The 14,987-nt window shown below is 53.7% G+C and overlaps 1 protein-coding gene across 2 annotated transcripts in view; it reads right to left on the bottom strand.

The window, feature by feature from the left end:
- Positions 1-14,065: 14,065 nt before the first annotated feature.
- Positions 14,066-14,987, bottom strand: part of LOC133340263 (copine-4-like) — a 39,766-nt gene continuing 38,844 nt past the window's right edge. Inside the window, exon 16 of one of the 2 annotated variants that reach the window (XM_061548348.1) lies at positions 14,066-14,257. In XM_061548348.1, the coding sequence (XP_061404332.1) occupies positions 14,117-14,257 (141 nt within the window). In that variant the 3' untranslated portion in view covers positions 14,066-14,116. The remainder of the gene's footprint in view (positions 14,258-14,987) is intronic. The other variant, XM_061548349.1, reaches the window with a different exon arrangement.

The following is a 14,987-nucleotide window of genomic DNA, read 5'->3' as shown; positions in this document are numbered from 1 at the left end:
AGCAGCCAAATACTCTAAACGCGTGGTGATGTTGATTCTCAACGGTGGAGGGGGAAATCGGAGGACCCGGAGAAAAATCCACGCGACCACGGGGAGATTTAGAAAGACACACAGACTCCAAATACACAGCAGCAGGCGTCAGAGTCGGCATCAAACCCACGACCTCCTGCACACCAGGCGAGGCAGTTAACATCTCACCACCGTGGCGTTCATGGTGGCAAGAGTTCGCCTGTCCCTTTAACAGTTCACCTGCTCATTTAGGAATTCACCTGTATGTACGTGGAACTTCTGTCGCACCGTACGACCTCCTGTATACCATGCGAGGTAGTTAACATCTCCTAGTCACGGGGGGGGGGGCGATTCGACAGTGGACAGTGGAGTGGGCAGCACGGGTCGCCTGGGCCAGGAGGGAAGTCAAAGTTCCACGGCTGGAGGGCAGCAGGAGGAGGCAGAGCCACCAACTCCCACCAAGCGAAGGGGAGAGGCGGGGGGGACGCAATCAGTGGCAGATTCTCCTCGTAGCGAAGGTAGCTACGTATGTAGCTACGGCCCCGCACTTTCAAGGGCCACTCGCTAAATGCGTTCAAGCTATCAATTCCGGTTAGTAAGTGATTCTGCTCTATTACTATAGTACTATACCGCCTTCGACTTTTATGAACGACTGGGTGTTGAAGGTTAGCGATTTGTCGTATTACCTGGCTGTATAGCAAATGAAAAACATACAATTACTTTACTATGCAAGTTAAACATTTCTGCGTTTTAATAATTACGCTTTTTTATTTATTTCTGGCCCCTTTGTAACGTACGCTACAGGCCCCGCGCTAGTTTAGTCCGGCACTGGGCGCAATGTGAAGGCAGAGATGCGCGTGTGTGTGTAATAGGGTAGCGCGGTCGTGTAGCGGTTCGAGCTGCTCTGCATTACGAACTCAAGCGACGGAATTCGATTCCCGCTCACGGCCAACACCAGTGACAATTACCCGAACCGGTCCTGGGCCTCCCCTAGGTCGACTCAGCCTCACAATTATTACCTGGTGCGGTGTGTATTAAACTTCGCCACTGGGTAGACAAAGGCGGCCGGCGTGGTGCTGGCCACCCAACCCCTTGTGTGCCGTGCCGGCCTTCATAGGTACTCGCTAGCAGCACTTGCCCTGACACTCTGTTCAGGCTATGCGGGGGAGCTTTATCTTTTTTTATTTTTGTAAGAGGGGAGAGAGTCAGGCAGGGTGGGATGAGAGGCAAAGGAAAGAGAGAGAGAGAGTGGTGAGGGTCGTGACCCCTCCTCTGCACCACACGTGGTGCACCCTGCGGACTCCACTAATGCCCATTAGGCCAAGGCGGGCTGACCCCGTAGATAATTGGAAACTTTAGGCCCGGTTAAACTTTAAATTGAGAGGGTAAACTCTCCCCTGACCCCCGTGAACACGGAGGGGGTGGGACGTAAGGGGGGGCGGGGGGGGTTGTGTTGCGACGTTTCCTCACAAATAGCTCAGAAGGGGTCAAGAGGTCAACTCCTTGTTGTGGGTCGAATCAACCGTCCCATCATCACCAATGAACCCTTCATCATCAAACTACTAAGCATCAGCATCATCATCTATCTGGTTATCACAATTATCCATCTAATATTACTCGTCATCATGCATCCATCTAGCAATATCTATCTCGTGGTCATCAATCGCAACATGCATCATCCATCTAGTGATCATCATCAACTGTCGTCATCATCAGTGCGTTCGCCGGTTTGCCGCGAAGATTCACTGCTCGGATCCCAGGGGCCGCCCTGACTCTCACTGCGTCTGTTTCGCGGCGGCCGTTGAAGACCCCGTGGCGACATTCTAGACGAGTAGTACGCTCTTGCGTGCGGGCGTTCAGGGTACAACTTTATTTTACAAATTAGATTACACACAGCAGTAGCAGCAGGAGCAGCAGTAGCAGCAGTGGCAGCAGGAGCAGCAGCGGCAGCAGGAGCAGCAGCGGCAGCAGGAGCAATCATCGCCCCCTACTGGCAGACTCGCGCCCCAGGTCACTCGTGCAAATGCGACTCATCCTGATCTCTGGAGTTCTCACCTCGTTACACTCATTCACTCACTCACTCATTCACTCACTCGCACACCTACTCACTCATTCACTCACTCACTCGCACACCTACTCACTCATTCACTCACTCGCACACCTACTCACTCAATCACTCACTCACTCATTCACTCAATCACTCACTCGCACACCTACTCACTCATTCACTCACTCGCACACCTACTCACTTATTCACTCACTCACTCACTCACTCATTCACTCACTCGCACACCTACTCACTCATTCACTCACTCACTCATTCACTCACTCGCACACCTACTCACTCATTCACTCACTCACTCATTCACTCACTCGCACACCTACTCACTCATTCACTCACTCACTCACTCATTCACTCACTCGCACACCTACTCACTCATTCACTCATTCACTCACTCATTCACTCACTCGCACACCTACTCACTCATTCACTCACTCACTCACTCACTCATTCACTCACTCGCACACCTACTCACTCATTCACTCACTCATTCACTCACTCGCACACCTACTCACTCATTCACTCACCCACTCACTCACACATTAACGCATTCACTTAAACACCCACTCAATCATTCACCCACTCACTCACTCATTCACTCACTCGCACACCTACTCACTCAATCACTCACCCACTCACTAACACACACATTCACGCAATCACTGAAACACCCACTCAATCACTCACCCACTCACTCACTCATTCACTCACTCGCACACCTACTCACTCATTCACTCACTCATTCACTCACTCGCACACCTACTCACTCATTCACTCACCCACTCACTCACACATTCACGCATTCACTTAAACACCCACTCAATCACTCACCCACTCACTCACTCATTCACTCACTCGCACACCTACTCACTCAATCACTCACCCACTCACTAACACACACATTCACGCAATCACTGAAACACCCACTCAATCACTCACCCACTCACTCACTCATTCACTCACTCGCACACCTACTCACTCATTCACTCACTCACCCACTCACTAAAACACACATTCACGCATTCACTTAAACACCCACTCAATCACTCACCCACTCACTCATTCACTCACTGACGCACTAACTTACCCATCCATCCACTCATTCATCCACTCACTCAAACACCCACTCACTTATCCACCCATTCACTCACCCCTTCACGCACTCACCCACTCACTCTAACACCCACTCACTTATTCACTCAAACACCCACTGGCTCACCCACTCACTCACTCACCCACTCACTCACCCACTCACTCTTCGATCGCTACTAACATGCTCACTGTTACCGTGAACTCCACTCATGAATTCCTCCTCCCGTGTTGAGGATTCCGTCCATCGGAACGACTGTTATTTCTCATCCGTACCGTGTCCCACCACTATTATAACACTCACCCACTCACTCAGCCACTCACTCATTGATTCACCTACTAACTCACCCACTCAGCCACTCACTCATCGATTCACCCACTCACTCACCCACTCAACCACTCACTCATTGATTCAACCACTTAGTCACGTACTCAGCCACTTACTCACCCACTCAGCTATACACTCAATGATTCAATCACTCCCTCGCCTACTCAGCCACTCACTCAGCCACTCACTCATTGATCCCGCCACCCACTCAGCCACTCACTCATCGATTCACCCACTCACTCACCCACTCACCCACTCAGCCACTCACTCATCGATTCACCCACTCACTCACCCACTCAGCCACTCACTCATAGATTCACCCACTCAGCCACTCATCGATTCACTCACTCACCCACTCAGCCACTCACTCATCGATTCACCCACTAACTCACCCACTCAGCCACTCACTAATCAATTCACCCACTCACTCACCCACTCAGCCACTCACTCACCCACAAACTCATCCTGGTCCCTTGGGTTCTCATCTGGTTACACAAAATGAAGTTGAGACTTGAACTCACCAAGCTCCTGTCGACTTAACTACACCGATTCACAACATCACCACCGCCTCTTCATTCTTTACAACGGCCCTTCTTCCATCATGTATTATGATGAAGGGCCGTTGCCCGAAACGTTGCATGTTAAATACATGTTTTATCTAAAACCACACACACACAGACACACATGGTTGTTGTGTTGAGTGCGTCGTCGTCGTTGTTGTTGTTTTTGACAACGCAGCAGCAGCAGCAGAAGCGTCATCGCCCCTCTCGTCTGTGTACCTTCAGCGTGGTCGTCCCTCGTGCGAGTCGCATCTCTCACGATCGCGACGAATCAACAATTTCCGAAGCTCTGCAGTCCTCTCCATATATATATATCCTCGGATGTTTTCAGCCAACGAATGAGTGCGCATACACGAGCTGACAGTGTCACCCCCCCCCCCCATCTCTCTCTCCCCACCGAGACAATTACTGCTTGTGCTTTGTCTCTTGGGAGTTCTCAGCCGGTCCAGCAGAATCAACTTGAAGCATCCTCAACAATAACTAGACAACAACAACAACAATACGAATTCTTCTTCTTGGTTCTTTCGTTAAAGTCACGTAGAAGGGAAATAATAAAAATAAAACAATAAAATAATTCTCACGACGTTTCGGCCACAACGCAAGCAGCCCTCCTCAGGTGAAGAACAGGTCTGTCGGAAAGACAGTGTCTGAATTGATTCTGAATTGATTCAGACGCTGTCTTTCCGACAGACCTGTTCTTCACCTGAGGACGGCTGCTTGCGTTGTGGCCGAAACGTCGTAAGAATTATTTTATTATGTTTTATTTTTATTATTTTATTATTTCCCTTCTACGTGACTTTACCGAAAGAACCAAGAAGATGAATCCCTGCAGTCACGAAAGCTTTAAATCGAAATTTAATACGAATTATTGTCCTTGGTGAGAGTCGCGGCGGGAGCATGTCGAGCAGGGCGGTCCAGGCCTCCGTTATCAAAACAATAATGCCAAGAGGAAACGAGCTGAAGAAGTTGAAGAGGTCACGGAGCCGAGTGTATAAACGTGTATTTCACAGAGCAGCGTAAAACATCGCCCATACATAGTACAGAGCTGTGGAGTCAAGCACAGTCGAGATCGAACCGGCGCACAGCAGCAGCGGCACGCTGCACGGAACACCCAAACCAGCCCCCAACACCCTACAATGGACCATCTATACATCTATACAGCACGTGGGGTTGTTGTTGTTGTTGTTGTTTTTTTTACTTAATTAATTCGTGTCATACACCATTGTTCGCTTTGCCAAATGTTCGAATTAAAAAAGAGCCAGAGAGGGGCGCAGACCCCCCCCCCCGTGCCCCAGGGCGATCTCCGGATGGCACGCGACCTCACGTGACGCCCAGTGTAGCAAGACCCTCTTGATAAAACGCCCTGGGACTCAGCCAATCTCTCCCAGATATACCACTGCGGCCGCAATCGTGGTTGCTTTTTGATCACCCACATGATGATGTTATTAATATTATTATCACTACATGATTATAATATTGACATCCTAGTAATATAACGTCACATTGTCAGCAAGATGTACGTCGTTTGAACGTGACCATCCGTTCCTCCCTCCACCTAGAGAGCAAAACTTGTTTGGGATATGATATGGTTTGTTCTTCTTGGGAGAGCCTCACTGAGCCTCAAGGCGCCCTTTCCAGGAGGGCACGTGCCACATTGGGCGTTTGGCCAATTCCATGTTTTAATGATGGGAGTATTCCGCGTGCGATAATATATCAACAATCATACGAGTATTCACAATTGGTGCTTATATAGCAGAGGCGTTCATGCAAACTGTATCACACCACGCCGCACTTTACAATCCGCAACACGCGGCAGGCACGCAGACATCAAGGTGTTTTCAGCCACTTAACGAGCGTGTTTACAGAAACGGGGAGTGATCTGGAGCAGCCGAGGGAAACCCACCACGCCCGCGAGGGGGAAACACGCTATCCCCGTGCAGGTGGAACAGGTGGGAGTCCGCCGTCGACTGGCGAGCCAGGGGGTACGGCTTCTCCTCGACGCTCAACATCATTTGTGTGTGATCCGCTAACCCTCGATGCGCTAGGTTAGCACAGGCAGCTTCGTGCATGCAGCGTAGCAGCCACCGCCGCCACAGCCAAAGTAACCCCGGAGAAAACCCAGCACGCAGACGGAAGGGGATAACCTCTCCTCGGGGGTTCACGATCCACTCGGGGGGTCCTGCTGCCACCTCCTCATGTACGGCCACCCTCAGTGACCCCTGCACACGCCCACGCTGCAATCCGCGAGGAGCGTGGACGATCGGGGAGGGTCTCGGTCTCTGGCCCCAAACTGAACTCGTTTTATTTGCCAGGGTAAAGCCTGCGCTGAGCTGGGAGGTCTTGTTCAGAGGCGACGTGGCCACACGTGATGCACTTTTAAATGACCAAGATTGAAAACGCATTACTTTTTCACTGCGCGAAATAAGTTCGATATACAAACATACGTACGTGATGATAGGCTCATCCAAATGGCTTATATATAATCACAATGTGGAAATTCGCAGTCGCAAGCAATTCGTCTGAAGGCTCGTTGCTTCTCAACGCTGTAGGAGGGCAACACCGAAGGATCCCGGAGGGAAGCGTTCCACGCGACCCAACACGGAGAGAGAGAGCACAACAACGCAAGACGCCAAATACACAGCAGCAGCAGGCATCGCCAGGGTCCCGGATCGAACCAGACGGGGGAGGTGACATCTCCTGGCTATGGCGGCGGCTCTCCCAGCCGAGGCTCGCGTTGCGGACGAGGCGGGGATCACGGAGGCCGGACCGAGACCCCTGTACCTGCAGCGGTGTGCGTCACAGCTCAGCGTGGACTCGGGGTGGACTCGGCGTGTACTCGGGGTGGACTCGGCGTGGACTCGGGGTGGACTCGGGGTGGACTCGGCGTGGACTCGGGGTGGACTCGGGGTGTACTCGTGGTGTACTCGGGGTAGACTCGGGGTGTACTCGGGGTGGACTCGGGGTGTACTCGGCGTGTACTCGGGGTGGACTCGGGGTGGACTCGGGGTGGACTCGGGGTGGACTCGGCGTAGACTCGGGGTGGACTCGGGGTGGACTCGGGGTGTACGCGACGTCTTCCGCACAGGAACCTCTACACCCTCCGCACACTCGTCTCGAATATTTCAATAAAACTGAGCGGATAGAAGGTGGGGGGACGGGGACGGGGGGCTAAGGATAGATTCATGAGCGTGCGAATTGAACGGAAACGCATCGTTTCCAACCGCGTCCCACGGATAAAAAAAGAAAATCTGGATTTTTTTATTTTTGCATTTTTTGCGCCACAGCTGTATGGCTGAAGGGAGGGTGCTGGGGGGTGGCGACTTCAGGCCGACGTATTAATTTACGCGTAGAATCGGGAGCAGCTTGGAGCCGAATCTACTGGCGAAACGAGTGGCCTACATGTGCACAAACGCACTCAATCACACACTCGCGGGCGCTCACATACATACACACACACGCGCGCGCATGTACAGTACACACATGCGCACACGCATGTACACACACACGTGCCAGGACGAATGCGCGCACACTCTCGCGCAACACCAGGATGCAATCTGCTCCACACAAGTACTCATCCACTCTACGTGCAAGCACTCTCACTCAATCTCTCACCAAACACACACACACACCCCTCCGTCTCACACACACACACCATCCTTCCCCACCACACACCTTTCTATCACACGCCCCACACACGCTCAGCACCACGCACACCCCACACAAGCTCAGCACCACGCACCCCCACACACGCTCAGCACCACGCACACCCCACACAAGCTCAGCACCACGCACCCCCACACACGCTCAGCACCACGCACACCCCACACACGCTCAGCACAACGCACACCCCACGCACGCTCAGCACCACGCACACCCCACGCACGCTCAGCACCACGCACACCCCACACACGCTCAGCACCGCGCACACCCCACACAAGCTCAGCACCACGCACCCCCACACACGCTCAGCACAACGCACACCCCACGCACGCTCAGCACCACGCACACCCCACACACGCTCAGCACCACGCACACCCCACACACGCTCAGCACAACGCACACCCCACACACGCTCAGCACCACGCACACCCCACACACGCTCAGCACCACGCACACCCCACACACGCTCAGCACCACGCACACCCCACGCACGCTCAGCACCACGTACACCCCACACACGCTCAGCACCACGCACACCCCACACACGCTCAGAACCACGCACACCCGACACAGACCCCCTGCTCCACGGGGAGCTCGCGGTGCCAATCGCGGAGTGAGCGAGGCGAGAGATTTTACTTCTCGAAGGAGCCTCGCTCGCCTTTCTCGTCTTCCTCGGAGGGCCGACTCCACAAACACGACCCCTCGTTACCCCGCGTCTACGGCTGCCTGTGTTTGTGGTTGCCCAGTCTTTTTAAGTGACTAAAGGGACCCCCCCCCCTCCTCTTCGCCCCCCCCCTTCCCCCCATCCCACCCCAACCCGCACCCCTCGCCGAGCCGTCGCGTTCGCGTCTCTGCTCGTGCGGAGCCTCACTCGAGAGACGTCTCCATTGGTCGCGGAGCCTCGGACTCCCGAGTCCTCGCGGCTCACCGCGGCACGAAGCCTCCATCTCGCAGCTCACGACTCAGCGGGACCGCTCGAGCGAGTGACGCTCCGCACGCGCCTGATGATTGCTAAAGTCGCGGCGCCACACCGAGCGCGCCAGTCGATTTGAATCGGAGCGAGCTCTCACTGGGCACAGACACAGAGTTCCACGTGTAGCCTTAAGCAGACTCCTGGGGAAAGTGTCGCTAGCGAGCGCCTCGACCCGAGCACACTTACAACACGCACATTCTCTCCCTCGCAGTTACAACGCAGCCCCCTGTTCGTGACGCGGGGAATCGATAGCTTGATTTGTAGACAATCATGTGCCGTGAACAAAGGGCCTTTGCCCGAAACGTCACCGACTCGATTTCTCTCGTAAGGCCACACACACACACACACACGGTGGTAGTATCGACTTAATGCGTTACGTTTATTTTGTTTGTGTCAATGCAAATCGGAGCTCTCTCTCCACATCTACGAGATGTGGCACACGCACACGCGAGCGGGCACCCACACGGGTCGCACTGAGCAATCGTCTGGCGCGTGCGGTCCGTAACCAACGACCCAAACAAATAAAAACAAACAAAAAATAAACCGTCATCAGACCTCCTTTGCCAGTACCAAAATATAATAATAGGGGTTTTCCCCCTTTTTTTCTGGCAACAAAACTGAAACCTTTTTTTACTAGGAATCATGTGTGAATTAACCACAATACTTGTGGTCCAAATGCAAACAAAAAACACACTCTGATAATATATGCATTGTCCTTGAATCTGATTGGTCCACACCAGAGACGGCTTTCTTTTGAGCCTCGTCTCAATTGGTGCTCGACCAGAGGACGCCAAAAGGTGTACAGCTCAAAGACAATGCTGCACTATCAAAGTAATGAGGGCTCGGGGTAAGCGTCTACATCATTAGACCTCCTTTGCCAGTACCAAAATATAACAATAGGGTTGTCTTTGAGCTGCACGCCTTTTGGCGTCCTCTGGTCTAGCACCAATTGAGACGATACTCAAAAGAAAGCGGTCTCTGCTGTGGACCAATCAGTTTCACGGACAATGTCATATATTATCAGTGTGTTTTTGGTTTGCATTTTGACCACAAGTATTGTGGTTAATGGACACATGATTCCTTGTAAAAAGGTTTTACTTTTGTTCATTCTAGATTTATTTTGTTGCCAGAAAAAAAGAGGAAAACCCTCTTAATAAAATAACTCGTGCCAAACAAAAGAAAACCACACGGAACAAGGTGCCACGCGGTCGAGGGTTTGCAGGGTCGAAGGTAAAACCCGGAGTGTGGATCATATCTCGCTCTCTCGCTCTCTCTGCGCGTGTGCTGACGACGGCCATGCGAACGGCTGTAGCAAAAGAAAAAAAACACGGCCGTTGTATAAACACCGAAACTGGATCGATAATAAATAACCGTACCTTATAGCAAACATCACGATCAGACGATATATTTATATAGGAACATACGTTTTCATGGTTGTTTTTTTTTTGTTCTTTGTCGCCGTTTAGTTTAAATATAGAGATGTATAACAAGACGCGTTCTCAAAACGACGGTCCCGTACAAATGAGAGAGTAATTCCTTGCAAAAATGTTAAAACAGTTGTCATGCCAACATTACAAAAAGACACGGCGATTATCGTTCACACTGCCCTTCCCCACCGCCACCCATTTCCTCCCCGTCGAATGGAAGTATTTACGAGCTTCGGGGAGTCGGGTGGTGTATATATAGATATATATATAGATATAGTTTGATTTTCTCATTCGCAAGCAAAATCGCCGATCAAGCCCAAAAGAGTCCACGCGCGATCAGTTTTACACGAACCATCGAGTCAAGCAGAAGACAGAGATCACATTGAGGCGTCCGAGCCAAACCCCGCCGCTGGAGTTGAACCGAGACGCGCGCGGCTCGCGGGCAGCAGTGTGGCTGGTGGCGGTGGTGATGGGAGGCGCTGATTTTCATGTCCATAATTATCAGATGCCCCCCCCCCCCCATGTTCCACTCCACCTGCCACGTGCAACGTGCTGCCACGGTCAATTATTGCGAGTGCCTTGTGCAAGCACCTGGCCGGTAATTAAGGGCCACTCACAACTGTCGCCATGCAGAGATTCATAATTAGTAAACACACCACAAGCGTGCACACACACACACAACACGCACGCGCGTGTCTGTGTGTGTGTGGATCTGAGCCCCAGCTCACTCAGCCTCACTTGTTCCATCCCTCCCCCACCCAGCCGTCACCTCAGCTCCCCCCTCCACCCTTTCCTCCCTCCCTCCATCTCATCCCCGTCTCGCTCCATCTCCCATCACAACCACCTTCCATCACCTCCAACTCTTCGCCTCCCCGCTCAATCACTCCCCGTCTCCCCTCATCTCCCACCATCTCTCTCCCCGTATCCCTTCCAGTTTACATCTCTCCCCCCCCCCGCCCCCCCCCCCGCCCCCCGCATCTCGTATCTCGTCTCCATCAATCTCGCTCCCATTCTCCCTGCATCTCCCTCCGCAGTCTCCCATCTCCCACCCTCCCCATCTCACTCCATCTCCTCTTCTCCCACCCCTCTTCCCCAAATCTTCCACCACGTCTCCCTAAATCTCCCCCCCCCCAATCTCCCTTCCCAGTGTCCCTCCCATCTCCCACCTTGGCCGTCTGCCTCCATCTCCTCTCTCGTGCTCTCTTTGCCTTCATCTCACACCTTGCCCGTCTCGCTCCCACCGCCATCAAACGAACGCACGCACGCGCGCGCGCATTAGGAGGTTAACGCCATTAACGCCGGGCCCGCTAATTAGGACCCAACACCGCGTGACCTCATCCCTTTTAAGTATCGGAGGAACTCACGCCTCATCTAATCGACTTAAACAAAACCATTACCAGCCTCTTTTCACCTTTCCAAGCCACCCCCCTCCCACCAGCCCCCCACCCGAAGACCATCCCCCCCCCCACCTCCCAGACCCCACTCCTCCCCTCCTCCTCCAACCCGAACCGGTTTCCGCCTCGTGTACTCACGGACACGTTCTCGCCGACAGCGCCTCCAACTCACGTGCCTCCCCACGCCACACTCCTGGACACGCACGGCGTGTCTGACCACCACGAGCCAATCGGCGTCCGCCCTCGTTCCGGCCACGTGGTGTTGCCTTCCGTTCCAGAAACAAGCTCGTCCCTCCTTGCTCCCGTGTGTAACCGTTCCATTCCGTTCCAAAACGTGTTTTACCAGCAGCCAATCGGTGCCCACAAGTCTGACATTACGTTCCGCTCTGTTCCAATATTTGGTCCTCTTCCAATGTAACGTCCTGCTGCGCTCCAATGTGTTCGGTTCCGAACGACTCATATTCGTACTCTCCCTCTTTATCCAACACGCGTCCTTTTCCAGTCCGTAATGCTTTCTCCAGCGCGTGTTCCATTCTGTTCCAACATGTGTTCAGTTCCACCAACCCACAGTTCTCTCCCTCCAACTCGTGTGCTCTGTTCCAACAAGTGATCATGATTTCCGACGTGTGCGTTGTTCCATTACGGTCCGTGTGTTCTGTTCAGTGACACCTGGTCCCCTCTCTATGCCCGAGGTATGTTCTGTTCCAAGACGTAATCATTTCTCCATGTATTGAACTCCGTTCCAACAACACACACTCCTCTCTGTCCAATCCATGTGCTTTGTTCCATCACCGAACACTTTCAATTCCGCGTCCAGTTCCGTTCCAACAAGTTGATCCTCTTTCAAACGCGCGTGCTCCCTTCTGTCGCATCGCCATACGATCCGTTCTCCTCCATTCTGTGCTTTACTCTGTGCCGGCCCAACGTGGTCACCTCCTGAGCCATCACGTTCTCGATACGGAACCTGGAATCGACCTCCAACCACCCCCCCCCCCCCCAATATGGAATGTGGAAGATCTCTGTTCTGTTCTGTTCCGCCCCCCCCCCCTACCCACACGCAGTGTTTCTCAGAAGCGAAGTCCTCGCGACCGCCAGCACGGCCACCAATTCACCTCCGGCGGGATGCAAATTAAACCATTCGCGCGTCGGGTGCCACGGACACACAAAGACAAAGATCCCCCGGATAGCCTCAACACACTGTTGGGGGCAAGTGCTTTTAGCGAGCACCTATGGAGGCTGACACGGCACACGAGGGGGTAGGTGGCCAGCACCACACCCGACCGCCTTTGTCTCCCCGGTGCCAATGTTTACACACCGCACCAGGTACTCATTCGAGGCTGAGTCGACCTAGAGGAGGCCCAGGACCGGTTCAGATAATCGTCACAGGCCTTGAGCGCGAACCGAACCCGGGTCGCCGGGTTCGTAGCGCAGCATAGCGCTCAGCGCTACACGACAGCTCCCCGCACATACACACGATACACACACGATACACGCGCGCGCGTGTGTGTGTGTGTATCGTGTGGCAACTCAAAGCGTGTAACTTAAAGCGGAGGTAAATCGGGCGACTCCTGGAAAGGAACTGCTTGGTTTCGTCACAAGGACGGGAGTTGAGTTCCGTGAACCCTGCCTGGATGTGGTTTGATGCAACCGGACATCCGTTGCAAAATAAACGAGCTTGATAGCCCATCTGATTTCGTCCACTCTGAGTGGAAGATTCTGATAAAAGCTCGAATCTCGGAGGAACTTGAGAAAGCGGAGACGCTACCGGCCCGATGGACTGGCGGTGAGCAGGGAGACCTGGAGATGCAGTCGTGGCTGGCTGACTGTGGGAAGACGTGAGACTGAGACGAAGAGAAACTAAACTAAAGCTAAACTATGTTTTCTTTTACCAGGTAAGGCCCACTGGGCTATGTAGCTTTTTTCAGACGTGACCTGGCCACAAATGACAGCTCAACAAAGCGACTTTTCACGTGGAAATGTACAGCAGCCAAATACTCTAAACGCACGTTTATAAACGTGGAGGGGGAAAAACCGGAGGACTCGGGAGAAAATCCACGCGACCACGGGGAGAGAAGCATGCAAACTCCAAATATACAGCAGGCGTCGTCAGGGTTGGGATCGATCCCACGACCTCCTGTATACCAGGCGAGGTAGTTAACATCTCGCCACCGTGTCGCCCAGGGGTGCCTTCGAAGCAAGGAACGTGGAGGTCAGGGAAGGCCAATGAGTTCCTGCGAACCTGCAGATCCAACGGGACGAAGGCTCTAGAAGCGAGGACTTGGAGGGGGACAACACTGGAGACAAATCATTGGTGACCTGTGAGACCGGATAACCATAAGACCTCGGATATGAGCGACCTCAAACCAGGAAGACCAGGAGGATGAAGCAGAGGACTCGGTTGACCTCGTGACCTTTGAGACAAACCAAAGGGTCATGATTGGCGTAACCATGGAACCAAGAGGGCTGCTATAAAGAAGCAGTGGGGGGGGGGGGGGGGGGGGGGGAGTTGGTACACCAGAAGATACTAGAAGCTGGGAGGAGGATTTGAGGGCTGTCGCGTGGATGATCATGCATGGGGGGGGGGGGAGGGGGGCCGGGTGTGAGGGTGGTGAGGCTATAGTTTGAGAGGCGAGGAACCGGTGAGCTGCATCTCGTTGGCCAGTGCGCGTGGCACGAGGCTCTTGGTGCTGTAGTACTCCACCACCTGCTTGGGCACCTCGGCCAGCACGCACTTGGCCAGCGCCTCCGGGGACGCCTGCCGGGGTCACGGGGGTGGGGTCAGGGTCAGGGGAAGAGCGAGACGGGGTCAGAGAGGGGTTTAGCGGTGGTCGTTGGTGATAGGGGTCAGAGTAATGATGATGATGATGATGGGGGCGGAGGGGAGGCCGGAAGGTTGTGGATGTGGGGGGCAGTTATAGGGAACGGGAGTGGGGGGGGGGGTTAGGGAGTGGCAGCATCGGGGGTCAAGGGTTGAGGGGTTCAGAGCGATCGTGGGATTTGTTTCTCGAGCTCAAAGCGGGTTGACGGGCACGAGTTCGGGTCAATGCTTAGCAGCAGCAGCGTGGTGGTGGTGGTGCTGGTGGTGATGATGTTAATGATGAACGCACGCGTGATATACGCGTGTGTGTATTTCAGTGGCGTTACGCAATGCATCTCGGATGACTGAAATGTGGCCAAGGTCCCACCTCGCACCGGGGGTTGGGGCAATGTCGCCGATGTAAGGAGCATTGCTCATCCCGGTTCTGCTCCTGATTTCCGATTTATGAAGACAAACATCTCTCTCGATAAATCAATAGCAGAGCGATTGCGAGGGGTGTAACCACGCACGGCCGCTACTGCCCCCCCCCCCTTGTACCCTGCCCCCTCCCCCCTCCCTCTCTCCCCACAAAACTCTTCCACTCCACTCCCCACGCTGCCGCACGGAGCGCACACGTCGAGTGAACGTCTCTGATGGCTTCCCCCCCACCCCCTCTCGCCCCACCACC

Source organism: Lethenteron reissneri, chromosome 9 (assembly GCF_015708825.2).
Source record: "Lethenteron reissneri isolate LAM-NWPU_2019-01 chromosome 9, ASM1570882v1, whole genome shotgun sequence".
NCBI lineage: Eukaryota > Metazoa > Chordata > Hyperoartia > Petromyzontiformes > Petromyzontidae > Lethenteron > Lethenteron reissneri.
The sequence above is the reverse complement of the archived record's forward strand: the minus strand, read 5'-3'. Positions and strand labels throughout refer to the sequence as shown.